Genomic DNA, 20,127 nt, shown 5'->3' with positions numbered 1-20,127 from the left:
TTACATAAGATTTTTTGATCTCTTGATATTATACTTTTCACAAGGCATGGTGACCAAAAAATGGCTATTCTGGCATAGTTTATATTATTTTTTTCCACCTGATTGGGTATATCAGGCCATATTTTTTACCATTTAAAATGGCTTTTTTACACTTGAAATGTATTTAAAAGTTTTATAAAACTTTTATCATCTTATTCTCACTATGGGACCTAAACCTTTGAGTGACTGATTGCTGTTTCAATGCAGTACCTTACATACTGTATTGTATTGCATTGAAACTGTCAGTTTTACACTAACAGTTGCCTATGAGACCCAGCCTGGGGAGTGGGCATCTCAGGCTTCCATACATGTCAGGTCCGAAGGCATTTGTAAGCCACTAATAATGTGTTTTCCATACAGAAGGTTGTGAGTTTGAATGCTGGGATAACCACAAAAATCCAATATATTTAGTAATCACGAAAATATAATGGAGCAAAATAAATAATAATAAAGATATTATATTAAAATATGATATTATATCATTTGTTTTAAGAGAGATAACTAAAATATGTTTATGATAAAAAAAATTTACTCCGTTACATATTTTTGTGATTACTAAAAGACTTTTGCTGTTAACCCAATATCCTGGTAAATACTGACATTTTTTAGTTAGACAAATTCCTTCCAGAAGCAGCAGTGGGATCTGTAGCACACTGGTAAGGCTTCAGTCTCCTAAACTGAAGGTTGTGAGTATGAACCCCCCCAACAATTTAAAAGTAGAGATTGATTATTTTTTATATATATATATATATATATATATATATATATATATATATATATATATATATATACATACACAGTACAGACCAAAAGTTTGGACACACCTTCTCATTCAAAGAGTTTTCTTTATTTTCATGACTTTGAAAATTGTAGATTTACACTGAAGGCATCAAAACTATGAATTAACACATGTGGAATTATATACATAACAAAAAAGTGTGAAACAACTGAAAATATGTCATATTCTAGGTTCTTCAAAGTAGCCACCTTTTGCTTTGATTACTGCTTTGCACACTCTTGGCATTCTCTTAATGAGCTTCAAGAGGTAGTCACCTGAAATGGTCTTCCAACAGTCTTGAAGGAGTTCCCAGAGATGCTTAGCACTTGTTGGCCCTTTTGCCTTCACTCTGCGGTCCAGCTCGATTGGGTTCTATAGAATACTCGATGTCTAAAATAATTGTTTACTGCAGCCCTTACTGCAATATTCCAGTACTACAGTGCATTACTGCTTGTCAGTGATCTACTGACAGGCAACCTATTAGGCTCTGCCTTAGGGCTCATGCACACAACAATATTTTGCGTTCAGTATACTGGCCGTTTTTTTTAGTTCAGTATGCGATACATATAATGAACCATTTATTTCAATGGTTCAGCAAAAAATACTGAAGTGTCTCCGTATGCATTCCGTTTCAGTATTTCCGGAACATGAAAAGATAGAACATGTCCTATTCTTGTCCGCAAATCACGGTGCTTGGCTCCTTTCAAGTCAATGGGTCCGCAAAAAAAAAAAACGGAACACATACGGAAATGCATCCGTATCTCTTCCGTATCCGTTCCGTTTTTGCTGAACCATCTATTAAAAATGTTATGCCCAGCCCAATTTCTCTATGTAATTACTGCATACTGTATATGGCATACGGAAAAATGGAACAGAAAGGAAACGGAAACAAAAAACGGAACCACGGATCCGTAAAAAACGGACCGCAAAACACTGAAAAAGACTTACGGTCGTGTGCATGAGCCCTTAGTCAGGATCTAATAGGCAAATACAGATGGCAGACACAGGAGTCCTTGTTAGGATCCCAGCTGCCACTCAGCTATCTCTTGCAATCCCACACAGTTGAAAGGAGCGTCGGGCATGCACGAGTGTCTAATGTGTTCTAGTGGAGGGGTTGGACTCCTACTGAACAGACACTTAGACTCTATCCTATGGCTGATATGCCCAAAATTTACTGTCTGCATTGTTATGTATAATACCGAGCGGAATTAAAATGTACAGTCAGTCAGTGATGGGACAGATCTCCAGGATGTTAGCAGTACATTCCACAGTAGAATAAATATACAGTACATTCACATCTATTTTTCAAACTCAATAAACTTCTTATAGAATGAACTTAAATTAAAACATTTAAAGAGGTATTCCGACTGATCAGTTAAGGGTCTGACCACTGGGACCTCCAACAGTCACAGGAAAGAAGAGGCAGTTATTAAATTAGTGTTTAACCTCTGATTAATAATGTAGGCAGGGATGGAAAATGCAATGACTGACAACCTGTTTTATTAATTCTCTACTAGTTGCCAGAGGCTGCACTACATTTTTTTCCGTACGAGTTAGCATTTTTGAGGAGTATTTTCAGCCAATGAGGAGTTTCATATACGATAAAATGGATGTCTCACCCCCACAGATTATGGAAATGAATCTGTTAAAATTATGCCGAACGTCTATACCAGTCTGTTGCCAACAGAAATATATACCGTATTTTTTGCTTTTTAAGACCCACCTAGGTTCTTGGAAATAAGGAAAACATTTTTTTTTAACCAAAAGGTGTGCTTTTGAGGGGTTTTGAACTAATGGAGGTCTGTGGATGACACAATTATGGGGGCATCTGTGGATGACACAATTATGGGGGCATCTGTGGATGACACCGCTATGGGGGCATCTGTGGATGACACCGCTATGGGGGAGCTGTGGATGACACCGCTATGGGGGAGCTGTGGATGACACCGCTATGGGGGAGCTGTGGATGACACCGCTATGGGGGAGCCGTGGATGACACCGCTATGGGGGAGCCGTGGATGACACCGCTATGGGGGAGCCGTGGATGACACCGCTATGGGGGAGCCGTGGATGACACCGCTATGGGGGAGCCGTGGATGACACCGCTATGGGGGAGCCGTGGATGACACCGCTATGGGGGAGCCGTGGATGACACCGCTATGGGGGAGCCGTGGATGACACCGCTATGGGGGAGCCGTGGATGACACCGCTATGGGGGAGCCGTGGATGACACCGCTATGGGGGAGCCGTGGATGACACCGCTATGGGGGAGCCGTGGATGACACCGCTATGGGGGAGCCGTGGATGACACCGCTATGGGGGAGCCGTGGATGACACCGCTATGGGGGAGCCGTGGATGACACCGCTATGGGGGAGCCGTGGATGACACCGCTATGGGGGAGCCGTGGATGATACACTGCTATGGGAGATCTGTGGATGATACACTGCTATGGGAGATCTGTGGAGGACACTGTTATTGGGGATCTATGGATGACACATATATAGCATCTTATGCTGGTTCCCTCTGTGTCCTCTCATGTCCCTGTGTAAATAGTGAACCCAAGGCCCGGCTCACAGCAGTCTTCATATGTAAAGTCTATTCATGTAATCCTCATCCAGTTTCTCTGCCTTGTTAAAGGGGACCTTTCACCTGGAAAAACATTGTAAACTAAGTATCCTGACATATACAGTGGCGCCTAGGGATCTCACTGCACTTACTATTATCCCTGGGCGCCGCTCCGTTCTCCAGTTATGTCCTCCGGTATCTTCGCTCAGTAGGTTATAGTAGGCGGAGACTTAGGACTCTTGGTTATAGTAGGCGGAGTCTGCCCTTGTTCTGCTGGGCATCTCCTCCTCCTAGGCTGTAGCGCTGGGCAATCGCAGCGCAGAGCTCACAGCCTGGGAGTTTTTTTTCTCCCAGGCTGTGAGCTGTGCACTGTGATTGGCCAGCGCTACAGCCTAGGAGGAGGAGACGCCCAGCAGAACAAGGGCAGTCTCCGCCTACTATAACCTACTGAGTGAAGATACCGGAGGACATAATGGGAGAACGGAGCGGAGCCCAGGGATAATAGTAAGTGCAGTGAGATCCCTGGGCGCCGCTGTATATGTCAGGATACTTAGTTCACAATGTTTTTCCAGGTAAAAGGTCCTCTTTAAACAGCCGTAATCGTCTGTAGTAGTGCTCACTATCAAAGCAGCGGGCAGGCCAGAAGCGTCACATCACTCACTCAGAGTGAGTGACGTTACGCTGCCAGCCTGCCCGCTGCTTTGACAGTGAGCACTACTACAGACGATTACGGCAGTTTAACAAAGCAGAGAAACTGGTTGAGGATTACATAAATAGACTTTACACATGAAGACTGCTGTGAGCGGGGCCGGGGATAATAGAGTACAGTGGCTGAACCGAACCCTGCCGCGAGTGCCTCCAGCCCCTCCTCCCACCCGCTTGATAGAGGTTAACTGTAACTGATACATCGCAGGCCGCGTTGTGCAGAATAGCGGCCGGCGATATATAGGGTCAGCCATATACAAATTGCATCATTCTTTTTCTAAGACGCATTGCCATGTTCTCCCCCCCACACACACTTTTGGGGGAAAAAAGTGTGTCTTATAAAGCGAAAAAAACTGTAAATACATATAGAAAAATTAGGGTATGAGTCTCAAGGCTCAATAAACCAGTAAACAAAATATACCATGCTTATTATAAAATATATATTTAACCCCTTCCCGACTGCCATACGGCTATATACGTGCTATTTGCACATACCCCACGCAGCTAGCACGTGCATAGACGTCATGGCAGCTCTTTAATCCAAGCGCTGCAAAACGCTTGGATTAAAACTTCTGTCCCTGCTCTGCTGCTGTCACGGACAGCATACAGTGCAGTAATGCCGGCAAGGGACCAATCAGAGTGGTCACTTGCCGATGATCACTCAGATTGTATAGTCTATGCAGACTAACTAATCGGAGCGCGGCACCACGCTGGAGATCACAGCCTGAAATTAGCAGTGACCCTGATATCTTCACTGCTCCCCATATGCCCCCAGATGCTGCCATTGAGCCTCCGATTGCCCCCATTGTCCCCCTGCAGGCTGTTCCTATGTGCTGGCATTGATGGCAGCTGCTCAGGAATGGAGCTGATGCCATCAGCAGAGAGTGTTAGCTGTAATTTACAGCTAACACCCTGGTGGAACTGGCAAAATCGGTGCTGGCACCGATCGGGGTCTGATCAGCCTTAGTGTAAATGTAGCACTGACTATACAGTGCATTGCAATAGATGACTATTGCAATGCACTGTATAGTGATCAGGCCCACTGGATCTTGAAGACCCAGATGGGTCTTGATAAATAAATAAATAAATAAAAAAAAGTGTAAAAACAAGTGAAAAAAATTAAATATAAAATTTTTAATAAAAATAAAATAAAAATTCTTTTCTCATATGAGTTCATTTATGTCATAAAAAAACTACACATATTAGGTATCGCCGCGTCAGTAACAACTGGCTCTATAAAAATATCACATGATCTACCCTGTCCCATAAACAGCATAAAAAAATCTGTGTAAAAAACTATTTTTGGCACCTTACATCACAAAAAGTGTTAACAGCAAGCGTTCATAAAGGCGTATGTCCCACAAAATGGTACCAAAAAATCATCACCTCATCCCTCAAAAAATGAGACCCTACCTAAGACAATCGGTCAAAAAAAAAATAATAATAATTAACTATCACTCTCAGACAATAGAGACACTAAAATATGATTTTTTTTGGGGCTGCACTATTATTGTGTTAAAGTGAAATAATAATAAAATTCAAAAAGTATACATATTAGGTATTGCCGCTTCCATAACAACCTGCTCTGTAAAAATATTACATGACCTAACCCTTCAGGTGAACACCATAAAAAATAAAAAAAAATAAGTGCCAAAAAAGCTGTTTTTTTTTTGTCACCTAACATCACATAAAGTGCAACACCAAGCGATCAAAATGGCGTATGCCCCCCAAAATAGAATCAATCAAAAATGAGACCATAACTAAGTCAATCGGTCAAAAAATAAAAAAGCTAAGGCTCTCAGACTATGGAGACACTAAAACATAATTATTTTTTTTTAAATGCTATTATTGTGTAAAACTTTAATAAATAAGAAAAAGTATACATATTAGGTATTGCCACGTCTGTAACGATCTGCTCTATAAAAATATCACATGAACTAACCCCTCAGATGAACGCAGTAAAAATAAATAAATAAAAACTGTGCCATAAAATAAAAACCAGGGTGAAAAAAAATCTTTGATTTATTTTTTTAATCCCCCCCCAAAAAATGGATTTTTTTAATTTAAATCTGAATTTTTTATATAAAATGCTTTTTGAGGAAAATATATTACCATCCAAAGGTTATTCCATCATGAAATAAATATTCGTTTTTTAATTATGTAGAATAAGGCTGTATATGTTTAATTTTTTGGGTAAATAAATTCCATTAATCCATTCACAATGTCATGCTCTTCCAGAAGTTTTTGTAATATTTATGGGCAGTTTCTCTGCCTACAAGATATTATCACGATGCTTGGTTTACTTTTGCAGTTCTCAAAACTGAATTTGACTCAGCAGAGATCACATGCCTTTTCTTCACAGCAAAAATGTTATAACATGAACAGAGTTGAGAAAAAGACCTTAATCCTAACTTCTACAAATCTATTAATACAGAATCAACCTAATCAAACTAATATGAAAAGTTGTTATTCTAAAAATCTTCATCTACTTGCATATTATAAGTTATACCAGCAAGAATTAGTCTTTATGTAGAAAACTATGATTTAAATCAAGCCTTACTGACTAGTGATTTAAATCAGTTTGATTTAAATCAAATCTACCTTGGCTAAAACAACCATTTTTTTTGGCCACCTTGCCCCATAAAGTGTAATAATGAATTATCAAAAATTCATATGTACCCAAAAATGGTACTAATAAAAACATCAACTCTTCCTGCAAAAAATTAGCCCCTGCACAAGACGATCGGCAGAAAAATAAAAAGAATATGGCGTTCAGAAAATGGAGACACAAAAACATAAAATAAAAAATAAAAAATTCTTTATTATGTAAAACTGAAACAAAGAAAGTAGACATATTTGATATCATTGCATCCGTAACAACCTGCTCTATAAAAATAGCACATGATCTACCCTGTCAGATGACTGTTGTAAAAAATAAAAACTGTGCCAAAACAGGCTTTTTTTGGGTACCTTGCCTCACAAAAAACATAATATAGAGCAATTAAAAATCATATGGACCACAAAATAGTACCAATAAAACTGGCACCTTATCCCCTAGTTTAAGGGGTCACTTTTTTGGGAGTTTCTACTTTAGGGCGCATCAGGGGGGCTTCAAATGGGACATAGCATCTAAAAATCAGTCCAGCAAAATCTGCCTTCCAAAATCCATATGGTGCTCCTTTTCTTCTATGCCCTGCCGTGTGCCCTTACATCAGTTTACGACTACATGTGGGGTGTTTCTGTAAACTGCAGAATGAGGGTAATAAATATTGAGTTTTGTTTGGCTGTTAACCCTTGATGTGTTAAAAAATAAATTGATTAAAATTGAAAATCTGCCAAAAAAGTGAAATTTAGAAATGTAATCTCCATTTTACTTTAATTTTTGTGGAACACCTAAAGGGTTAACAAAGTATGTAAAATCAGTTTTGAGTAACTTGAGGGGTGTAGTTTCTACAATGGGGTCATTTATTAGTGGTTTCCACTATCTAAGCCCCACAAAGTGACTTCAGACCTGAACTGGTCCTTAAAAAGTGGGTTTTGAAATTTTCTTAAAAATGTTAAGAATTGCTTCTAAAATTCCAAGCCTTCTAACGTCCTAAAAAATTTAAATGACATTTACAAAATGATGCCAACATAAAGTAGACATATGGGGAATATTAAGTACTAAATATTTTATGAGGAATCACTTTCTGTTTTAAAAGCAGAGAAATGTAAATTTTTAAAATTGCGAATTTTTTCAAATCTTTTGTCAATTTGGGATTTTTTCATAAATAAAGGTGAAATATATTGACTCAAATTTATGACTATCATGAAGTACAATGTGTCACGAAAAAAACAATCTTAGAATGGTTTGGATAAGTAAAAGCGTTACACAGTTATTACCACATAAGGTGATACATGTCAGATTTGCTAAATTAGACGTAAACATGGGGGCAACAATGACCCTTGGTCATGAAAGGGTAAATAATGGTGGTATTTATTCCAAAGGAATTAGACAAACTAATATTAAAATAATATAAAATATATTCATATTTTGTTTTATTTTAAATTATTTTATTTATATTACTTTATCTGATTCCTTTGGAATAAATACCAACATTACTAAATATATTTTTTATAATTAATATATTTTGTTTACTAGTTCATTGAGCTTTGAGAGTCATACCTAAATTTTTCTAAAACTTTTTTTCCAGACATATATTTTTTGTTGATGTAACTGTACAAGAGCTTGTTTTTCACAGGGGGAAATTAATTTTTTGTAACACTATTTGGGGATATAACCCATTAAAGAGGAACTTTCATTACAAATTACAATGCAATCTGAAAGCACCCTGTTATAGAACAGGAGAAATTAAGCAGATTGATATATAATTTTGTGGGAAATGTTTCAGTAAAACCTGTAATTTTTACATTTATATCTTTGTTTTTTCTAACAACTATAGTTACAGGAGGGAGGAGTTATCAGTGATTGATAGCATTGTGTTTGTATAAGTGTGAATACTGAGATCGCTGTCAGTCACCGATAACACCTCCCTGTACCAATAGCTGTTCACAGGAGGTGAAAGAAGAAAAGATAAATAAATTACAGGTTTTACTGAATCTTTTTCCAGAAAACTATATACTCTACTCAGCTCCTCCTGCTCTATAACAGGGTGTATAAAGATTGTATTTATTTGAAGCACTTATATAGCGCTACTATATTCCACAGCGCTTTACAGACATTAGCATCCAACTGTCCTCAATGCCGCTCACAATCCCTATTCCTGGCAACAGGTCCTCTTTAACTTTTACTACATTTTTGGAGTGGTAATGAGAAAAAGCAGTCTCACCATTGTTTTTTGCACTTTAAATTTCCGACATTCACTGTGTGGCATAACTAGGATGTTGCTGTTATTCTACGGGTCAGTAGGATATTGGCGATACCAAATGTGCCGTTTTATGTGTTTTACTACTTTGGCACAGAATAGAAGAGGTCTCATTACGTTTCCGCATTCCAAGAGCCAGAACTTCATTTTTGCTCTAATGTAGCCATATGTGGCTTGTTTTTGCAGGTACATGGGGCTTACAGATTAAGATCTATTATTTTTTAGGGTGAGGTGGGTAGGAAAAACTCCCAAATTTTTTTTTCTATGGGGCGGTTTAAATAATCTTTATCTTTATTATAAGGGTTTTTGGCAAAATGGTGCGATATCATATATGTGGGTTTACCACTTAGATAAAAAAAAAACTTATAGAATACAATTTTTTTATATATATATAAATATTATTAATTAAAAAAAAAAAATCTTTTTTACCCTCACTAGCGGACATCATTTTTATAATGCACTGGTATACCTTGTATACCAATGCATTATAGTGCATCACTGTAACAATGAAAAACTGTTTATTAGGCTGTGGCTGCTACACAGTCTAATAGATATACAGTCATGGCAGTCCTGGAAGCCTAGATGCTGCTGTTGCGACTAACAGCGGCATCCAAGAGGTTATGTGGCCGACATCAGAGTTAACTCTGATGCTGGCGGTTACAGTGGGAGCCCATATTCAGTCAGTGCTTGGCTCCTGCGGTGATCTGGAGTGCAGCACTTCCTGTGAGGTCTCCTGTGCTAGGATTATTGGTGAAGACAGCAGGTGAAGACTGAACAGACCTTACAGGCTGCGCTGATAAAGCACTCTGGACCAAAGAAAGTCTTATGAAAATATGCCTTGTAGAAATATGCATGAGACTTTTTGTAAAGGGTAAAGGTATGTTCACATAGAATTTTTGGCGCGGATTCCACACTTTATTTTAATGGGGAATTTGCATGTTAAAAGGGTTTTCCAAGGCTTTAATACTGATGACCTATCCTCTGAATAGGTCATCAGTAGTGATGAGCGAACTTGTGTTTTCAAGTTCAGCGTACAGGTTTGGGTTATCTAAGAATCCCATTATGGATTCCACTACCACGGACCATAACGGAATTCTATTACGGCATGCACCAGGCATTCCGTCATCATAAAAAGTTTATCATGGCCATAGACTTCTATGATGATGGAATGCCTCTGATGGAAAAATGAATCCAGTCAGCAAAGGCGGCAATAGGGACAATCACAATACATTAGTAAGTGCCTTGTATTAACTTTCTCTACATGATAAATGTTATTTGCTGAAGTGACACAACCGCTTTAACCTCCCCTACTACCATGTTAGGCCAGGTTCACATCTGCATTGTAAACTCCAGCACTGTAATCCGGTCACTGTCTGCTGTGTACATGCCGGCTTTCAGCCAGACAAAAAAATTTCACACGCAACATTCTTTGTCTAGCCTAAAAGTCAGCATACATGGCGGAAAGCTGTTGAGTTACTGCTGGATCCTATTACAGTGAATGGGGATCCGGCAGTGCGCGGTGATATCCGGCTATGCCCGGAACAGACTGACAGAGTTCACAGCGCAGATGTAAACCCAGCCTTGATTGGATTTTACAGATACTTTACCCCTAGATTTGCTCATATATTAGGAAACTGCATAAACAGCAATTCCCTTCTGAGTATGGCCACATGTAGTATTAATGCTGCAGATTTTCTGTAGTGGAACTCTAGCAGTAAAGAGGGTGCAGAGGGTGAAATTTAAACCCATAGCAAAATATGCACAATTTGGCATGGATTTTTTCAATGCAGATTACCGGCAAATCTGCTGCAGATTTATTGCTGCAGATTTTGGCCAGTCTGTACCCTTCTAAACCATAATATACAATGATATGGGCAGCATCTGCGTGGAGTTTGTATGTTCTTCCTGTGTTTCGTCCGGTTTCCTCCCACACTCCAAAGACATACTGATAGAGAACTGAGCCCCACTGGGGACAGTGAGTTATGATAATGTCTGTAAAGTGCTGCAGAATATGTCATCACCATATAAGTGCATAAAATAAATATAATAACGATATAAAAGGTAGATTAGATTTGTCAGCAGAATACAGTTTTCTATCAATGAAGAAAGCAAATGTGTTGTCCTAATTGTCTGTACCTTTTGGTAGGAGAGCAACCACATTTGTTTTTCCCTAATAACCAGATGTTAACATAATCTAATGGAAATAATGATAATACCAGAGAATTAATTAATAATAAATAGAGGAAAGTCTCATCTTAAAAGCAAACTAGATTTGGTATTCAGTAAATCTTGAACAAATCGGCAGTTCCTTCACAAGATGATAGTACTGATCCTTAAACTTGTATTCATGAAACAGATGATGTCAGATTGGTTGGGGTAGGAACGATGTGCCCAAAAATTATCACTAGACCCAAATAACTCCAAGCCCTTCACCAAGGTGGCTGCAGTGAGGAGAATCTGTTGCTACCCATCTACAATTGGGGAACTTGAATGGAGCAGTGGCCCCATGTGCCACTCCACATAACTCTATGGGAGGAAGGAAAACAGTCAGGACAGGACTTGTAACAGCAACTCTAAAATCAGTTCCCCGCGTTGTCCTATTACTACATTTTTGTCTCATAAATCAATAATAAAAGCATGTATAAGCAACTTTGTAATAAATATTATTAGAGAAAAGGGCCTCTTTCTCTACTTGTCAGGCTCATTTCCTCTGCACTGATCATTGACTCAGTCCATTGGTAAAAGCCAGATTCAGTGAAGATGGCATAGACTTCCTTCACATCAGTGTTGGACATTCTGAATTTCCGAATGTTCCATCATAGGAACAAAGAATGAAATGGAAGCCAGAGACTAAGCCATCACATGATGGATGCCAATAGCACCTGATGAACCCCAATGACTATAATGGGGTCCATCTGGTTTTCATAACAGTTTCCATCACTTTAACAGACACGGGCAGAGAGGGAGAGGCAGAGAAACACGCACAGATGCTGCTGATGGTTCTAGTAAGTTTACTATCTTACCCTAGTGCTGGAGTCACAGCCACACCAGCTCCCTACAACTGTATAATGTCCTCCATGCCTCTGTTGCTTCTATCCTACAGAGTGTTAGGGGGTAGGACATATAGTTCTAGGTGTGCTGCATACGGGACGAACTTATGAAAAGTTTGATTTGGCTGATTTAAAAAAATATATATTTTGTAAGTGGTGGGTCAATGACAGGGAGCTGCAATAGCGCCAGCCAGGCGCTGCATTTGCTCATGACGGGCCGTCCGCCGCCATCTTGCTTGAAGATCTGGAGCGAAATCTCGCACGGTGTGAGATTACGTCATCGCGCCAGCCGGCATGGTGATGTCATATGTGACCACGCACGGGATTTCGGACGAGATCTTCAATCAAGATTGCAGCCCGTTGCAAGCAAATGGAAGAGGCAAGTATAATTTTTTTTTTGTTTGTTTTTTTACACTATTTCAGGTTAAATCAATTCGCTAACACGAAGTACAAGGAAATTCAGCTTCCAGGTGAATCGAATTTATCATTGTACCCTATTTTTCACCTCATAAGACGCATTTGTTTTCCCAAAAGTGGGGGGAAAATGCCCCTGCACCTTATGGGGCGAATACTAATGAGCCCTTCCATTATGGAAGCGCTCAGTAGTACTGGAGGACCAGGAAGCGGTGAAGGCTCTGTACTCACCGCTTCCTGGTACTCGGCTGTGCGCGCCAGTTCACAGCACAGCCGGCGGCAGGATGAAGAGGATCGCACTGGAAGAGAGGAGTGTCGGCGTCTGGAGCAGGAAAGGTAAGCAATTTTTTTTCTTTTTATTCTATATGAGGCTTCTGGTGGCTGATATAACTTGGCTGGGGGCTGGTTAGAGGCAATGGGGGTTGATATAATTTGGCTGGGGGCTGGTGAAAGGCAATGGGGGCTGATGAGAGGCAATGGGGGCTGGTGAGAGACATATGGGGGGCTGATGAGAGACATATGGGGGGCTGATGAAAGGCATGGGGCTTTTAGCTGAAGTCTGATTGGGGGTCTGATCTGAGGCCTTATTGGGGTCTTATTAACATTGGGGGTCTGATTAACATTGGCAGTCTGATTAGTGGTCTGACCAGAGGTCTAATGAAAAATATTTTTTTCTTATTGTTCTCCTCTAAAACCTAGGTGTGTCTTATGGGCCAGTGCGTCTTATAGGGCGAAAAATATGGTACATTTAACAAAATCCATAAATGCAGTGTGAAATTAGCCTTATCCCTGCTCCAGGGCTTCCGGGGGATGGGTCCTGGTAATCAGTTCACCAGGGAAGCCACCTCATTGAGGAAAACCCTCTTTTTGAATAAGCCTTTTAAGAACTCCACAAGTTTTCCTTTAAATGAAAATCACGGCAAGCGAATATCACTGCTGAGAAACAACAAGGAAACAGAGCGTACAAACCTCACAGAGCTATCATGGATTTTTTCCAACAGGTGTACGCATGCAAACATAAAACCCTACATGTGCCACAGAAATAAGACAGTAAAATTAACGGACATTTTTTTTTTTTTAGCTGTGCTTGGTGCAATTTGTTCTCCACGCTTGCCTTGATACTCCTTACTGAAGCAGAACAGTGTGATAAAAATCCTGCTCGAGATTGTTGAGGTCTTATTGCCATACCTAAGGAGTTTGGAATCTCCATTAAAGGAGAGATTAGAGCAGGAGAGCAGTACTCAGCGGTCAAACAAGAAAGAAAAAGGAAAATCTCCTGCCAGAGAATGAATCAGTACGGTGGGAGCTGTGCATCACAAGGGGTAGGGCAGGCTGTTCACCTACACTACAAAGCAGAAAGTGTCACCTGATACATCTTATTAGGGGCCCCGCTACTCACCCTCGAATCGGCATGCTTTGTTGTTTTTGTAGTTTCTGTCATTGTATTTTTCTGTCCTGGTGAGTGTAGAAATAATCAGTTTTGTATTGTAATCTAGTAGTTTTATTCTCTGTGCGATTCAAGGTGTGTGTACTCTATCTAATATCCATCTATCCTATCTGATATCTACCCATCATCTCATATCTATCTATTTATCTAATCTCTATCTAATATCTATCCATCTGATCTATTTCTCTAATATCTATCTATTTAATATCTATCTCATGTATCTATCGAACCTATTGTTACAAGGAAGGAACAAGATGAAATCATAAATGCAAATTTTATTTTTTACCAAACTATTTGGAGTATGTTCAGATTCATGCATTCACAAGCGGTGAAACATAAGGGAAGATATTAAGGCATGCTGGTGCTATTAAAGTAGGAAAATCTGCAATTTGTGGATTTGTAATGCAAAGGTTGAAATCTGCCATCATTTTAAGGTAAAATGCATGTAACGCAAGGTGGCAAAATCTGCAGTATAAAAATTCTGCCATGCCAGAACTTACCTTTATAAAGATAAAGGAAAAAACAAATATTGTATCAACTGGTACTACATTTATTTTTATATATATATATATATATATATATATATATATATATATATATATATATATATATTATTGCAACAAGACATTTTTATGCCACAAATCAATTTACTTGACACAAGCTTAATCACTAAATACAGGACACAAGCAGTATTTCTCTAGTTATACCACCAACTGGCATTTATAATATCATGCAATACATTCATTGCTATGATAGAGACATAGCAGAATATGTGAATTCCAAGATATTATTTCACAAATGTATTGTAAACTTTAGCAAATCATAGAGGCATCTCCCTGACCCCTCCATATGTAGGCACCAGCAGCACATATTGATTTAGCTTCACGTCCACATCAGTATATTTCATTTTTTTAGAACGAGGCACACAATGTCCCCATCATTATTATGGTTATTTGGTAATAGTTTCCACAACTATTTATATTTTCTTTATAGTATAGTTGCCCAGTCTTTTTATAGGAAGATTGAGATATTATTTAATATGCATCTATTATTTCTTTGTTATAACATTTTCAATTAAAGAGTTTTTTTAGGACTTGGACTAAAACATGTTGTTGTTTTTTTTTATTCTGTAACTAGTGGGGGTTTTTTTGTTCAGTTTTTTTTTACACAATTCATTTTTTTTTGCTGAGGAAGAAGAGCAGGTATGCCAGACACATACAGAAGTAGCAAAGTTCTCGCTTTAATAAAACAGGGAGCGGAAAATGCCATAGGTGTGACTGCAGTCCTATGTAAAACCACCTACATCAAACTGGGATATCACATTGGGTTGCGCCAAATGACAAAGTCAGCCCTGCTGAATCTGTAACAACATGCACACAAGCTCTGAAGACATGGAAAGTCAGGTTACGTATAAAGACAACCGCCAAATGGGTGCATCCACATATCGCTGAAACCAAGCACATTCTTTGCACCATCCATTGCAAAATTGTAATCGTAACATACGAAAATGAGACTGAAAAAAGGAGAGGGGGGGGGGGGGGGGGGACTGGCCATGGAAGTAAGGAATGTTCTATAGAAGTTTCCACGAGGAGTCATGTAGGGAACACAACTGTGAAGCAATGATTCATCATGAATGCTGTTATCTAGTGGTTCTTACATTCAGAAAGCTGCTGCTTCTCCTCCAAGTATCCATACTCCGGCCGAGGAGCTGAAAGAAAACAAGGGCATATACTGTAGTCACTGACACCAATGGGAACAAAAGGCGCTCTTTAATTCTAATGCGTACTAATGAAGCTTGATGATTTAGTAAGTGACCCCTGAAATAAATTTTAAATGAAGGTTTGACTCTACCAGCGAGCACGTCAGTATCCCAAGTTTTCAATCTCATCACATTTGAAAATGATCTGCAACCAAATCCAGAGCCAGTCTGTCATCAAGACCTTAGTGGTTGCAAACACAAGACAAGGGATGCCCACACAAACCTCTGCTCAGCTCCGGCCTGGAACAACGAGCAACTTTAGCCGTAGGGACCTCTTGGTCCTTTGTGAAACTTCTAGGATTAACCCAATTAATCAGATAAAGAAAATTGATCATTTACTTCTGAAATGCCTATTTCAGATACCGGCTGCAGAAGCCGCAGCCAAACGCTGCCTACTCCTGAGCATGTAATGCCCTCTACAGGGCGGGAATGGAATGGCGACTCAAGAGAAATCAGCCAACTTCTAGATGAATCAATGTTACACGGCGAGATGAAAACTGGCACTGAATGGCTATTGCACAACTAAAACATACAAAAAGCAGGAGTGAAATTGGCAAATGAGCGTTCCCTTCCTGCCACCCCTCCAGAAGAGAGGCACAGGCCTTGTGTTTCTCAATGCATACTAAACTGAGGAGCTCTAGGTGGGGAACATGCTCTTTGGATGGAGCCAAATCGCTAAACAGAAGATCGGTATGAGGTTACACGGGATAACAAAATATTTATTTTCGGATTTCTTACTTCCCCTCCATCTGTTATATGCTGCGTAAATTACTCACACACGTGGCAGGGTTAAAGCAGAATAGTAACAAATACTGACATTACCTGATTCCTTCTTTTCATGATAATGATGTACTCCGAGATCTTCATCTGTAAAAAAAATAGAATAAAAAAAATGATTTCTGCAGAGCGCCGACAGCACTTGATTTCAGCCAGACGAGCCATATACTGCTCCGCGCTGCATATCAGCCACACTCAATTGGTTTAACACAGCTCTCTAGCAAATGCCATTAAATTCTTTTTCCACATCAATACTTCCTCTGAACTCCTAACAACAATGTAAGAAATTGTTCCCGGTATCTTCCGAGCCCGATTTTAATTTAACAATAAATTAACATTTGATCTGTGCTGGAAGGGTTGCCGATTCGCTCAGCATGCAGCGGCGCTGGTGTAGGACCGCACCAATAACTGGGGCTATGTACGGTGGTGGGAGTCCCTGTGCACCCTTACTGGGTAATAAAAAAGCGAGGGACACCCAAGTCTCACTGTGGTGTGAAATGATATTTCCGCAGGGCCAAAGAAGTAAAAAAAACAACACATAATAACTGGGTATAACTGAATACAAGGCCAGACGTACTGTCACAAAGAAAAGTACTACTAGGTCATCAGTATCTGATCAGTGGGGGTCCGACACCCAAGACCCCCACTGATCAGTTGCTTGAGAATGCAGTGGCGCTCACAGCTCACAAACAGCCCCATACATAGTATAGCGGCTGTTCTTGGTATCAGAGCTCAGGACCATTCACTTCAATGGGACCGAGTTGCGCCTAGGCAATATGACCCATGAACATGTCACATGCCACTGCCTTATCAAGCAGCTGATCGACGGGGGTCCCGATTGTTGGACTCCTACCGATCAGATACTGATGACTTATCACAAACAAAACAAAAAACTCTTGGAAAATCTGAATTACGCCAGTGTCTTCCAGCGGTGCTAAACTACAACCCCCAACATGCCCTGCAAGCTGCCAGATGAAGTGCAGCTTCAAATAAAGTTGCATAGCACACAGTTGTCACAGAATACATCGATTGTCAGATCTCAGGGGAAAAAAAATTGATGGGAAATCCAGCCAAATGTGGCCTCCTGAAATATCATAGATACACATCAGATGGTCACATGGACGGAGTCTATGAGCTTGGTGTTCACCAGTTTCCAAAGGGGTTGGCACCGGAGATCATGGTTGGTTACCCATGCAGGAGAACCTCCTGTAAGCCTTTTTTTTTTAATCAGAGTTTGCGTGTTAAATCATGTATATTTGGCATTTTTCTGTGATAGGCGGACACACATTTATTTAGAGAAGCAACTCGAGTAAATCTTTCTATGAATTAGGCCCGATTCATGCAACTATTTTCCATCTATCTGGACTGCACCCACGTAGCACACAGACCCATTAAAGTAAGGCCGCATGAACACAACAGTGTCTGTTTCGGTGTCCACAAACCGCAGATCTGCAAAATATGGTTGTGGTCCGCGTGCAAGCTGCATTCTGTTACTGGCCTATTAACTTCAATGGGTCCACACTTTGCGGACAAGTATAGGACATGTTCCATCTCTTGATGAACAGACATAAGGATGCAGAAATCACACAGATGACCGTGTCAATGTCACGTCAATGGGTCTGCAACAACATGCGGCATGCATATGGAGCGCATATAAATTTTGCGGATCGCAAAACGGATGCAGTTGTGTGCATGAGGCATAAATGGTGCATAGGTCTTTTTGTCATGGTCCGTTTTCTATCTGAGACTAATTCAATCAAAGGAACGTGTCCAGAAAAAAAAAAAAAGAAAAAAAAAGACGGATGCACCCAGAAGCCATGCAGGCACCCACATACTTCCATGTTTTGCAGACATCAGAATCTGGCCTCACTCTGTGGTAAATCAGTGTAGGACTGTGAATGATTTTTATACATTTTGCTATACCACAATGAAATCACAAAATAATTGCATCTTAATGTTACAATTCGCTATGTTTAATTTGTCATTTTTCAGACTCTACAATGGAAAGCATTTCTTTTATGCTCAAAAAAAATAATAAAAATCATTGACAACTAATAAAGTGCAGCTTCCCTCCCATCCAGCAGAGGGCAGTCTGTTACCTCTGGCTCTACATACTTTCATACTAATATCTAACAGGTGGAGTTGTTCCATAAGTGTTGCTGACCTTCTATACTTATGTTGTGCTGATAAGGCTACTTTCACACTGCCGTTTCTGGGTCCGCCTGTGATATCCGTTTCTCACAAGCGGCCCAAAACGGATCAGTTCAGCCCCAATGCATTCTGAATGGATAAGGATCCGTTCACAATGCATCAATTTGGCTGCGTTTGGTGTTCGTTACGTTTTATAGACGGTCACTAAAACGCAGCTTGCAGCATTTTGGTGTCCGCCTGACGATGCGGAGCCTAACGGATCTGTCTAGACTTACAATGTAAGTCAATGGGGACGGATCCGTTTTTCACTGACACAATATGGTGCAATTGAAAACGGATCCGTCCCCCATTGACTTTCAATGTAAGTCAAGATGTATCCGTTTTGACTTAGATTTTTTTTTAGGAATAATGCAAACGGATCCGTTATGAACAGATACAAGCGTTTGCATTATTTGTGAGGATCCTTCTGTGCATATACAAGACGGATCCACACAAAACATGAGTGTGAAAGTAGCCCAAGTCCCATTTTTCGTTTTTTGTCTCCATTTATGTCTAGATTTCAGCCAATTTCCTATCACCAGAGAGCAGTGTATTATGGGAGTACTAATGACAGGAACATAGAGCTCGGCTGGTCTTGCAACTTCAAAAAAAAAGGTATAAAAAAAAAAAAAAAATGCTTCCAAAAGTCACTCAACTTTTTATGTACCAAGGGGGACATTTATGGAACCTTGTGCAACAGTATTTTGGCGTCAAAACATCGCACACGGTATCATGTGCAAAATTATGCAACATTTATTACCTGTGCTCCACTTTCCGTTTTGAAGTGCGAAATTGGAAGCAGTTTCAGTGTACATCATTTTTATGCTGTATTTATTATCTGCGACTGTTCAAAAATTCTAAAAGTCATGCCAATCGGGTAGAAAAACCTGAGGAGCATTTCTAGAAAAGAGTTGTGTTTAAAGGGAACCTGTCACATTAAACCTGGTGTTTGAGCTGCAGGTTATAGAGCAGGAGGAGCGGAGCAGACTGGTATATTGTTTCATGGAAAAATATTCAGTAAAGTTGACAGCTATCTCTGTACACAGTCATAGAGGGAAGGCTGTCAATCACTGATAGGACCGCCTCCTGGACTTCACAGGAATAATAACTATAAATTACAATTTATACTGAATCTTTTCGCATATAACTATATATCAGTTTGCTCAGCTACTCCCCTCTATGACCTCAGACACCATGTTCCACCTGACAGGTTCCCTTTAAAGACACATTTGGCGCAAAGTTTGCCAAAGAAGACTCCTACAAAGCGGATTTTAAATATTACCCTTATGATAAATTACCACCTCCCTCCCCCACCAAAAAAAGTTTTAAAAGATGCCAATATAAGGTGTTAAAAAAAATAAAAGCAGTCATACTAAACTCACTGACCCCCACCATTCCCCTCTCCTGATGCTTCCCTGGTCCTTTTCACTCTCTGCTTCCCGGTCCCTCTCCACACAGGAAATGTGACCACCACTGGCTGCAATGGTGACTGGCAGAAAATGCAGGGGACGTGTCAGAACGGGAGCAGCAGGGGATC

At 40.0% G+C, this 20,127-nt stretch overlaps 1 protein-coding gene across 3 annotated transcripts in view; it reads right to left on the bottom strand.

The window, feature by feature from the left end:
- Positions 1–20,127, bottom strand: part of LOC122934711 (WD repeat containing planar cell polarity effector) — a 404,198-nt gene that overhangs the window by 339,882 nt on the left and 44,189 nt on the right. For all 3 annotated transcript variants that reach the window (XM_044290369.1, XM_044290370.1, XM_044290368.1), the window contains exons 3-4: positions 16,446–16,490; positions 15,522–15,572 (exon numbers count right to left, since the gene is read on the bottom strand). In XM_044290369.1, coding sequence (XP_044146304.1) covers positions 15,522–15,572; positions 16,446–16,490 — 96 coding nt within the window. The remainder of the gene's footprint in view (positions 1–15,521; positions 15,573–16,445; positions 16,491–20,127) is intronic.

The sequence above is a fragment of the Bufo gargarizans genome, chromosome 4, assembly GCF_014858855.1.
Source record: "Bufo gargarizans isolate SCDJY-AF-19 chromosome 4, ASM1485885v1, whole genome shotgun sequence".
NCBI lineage: Eukaryota > Metazoa > Chordata > Amphibia > Anura > Bufonidae > Bufo > Bufo gargarizans.
This window is presented reverse-complemented; position numbering and strand designations above follow the sequence as displayed.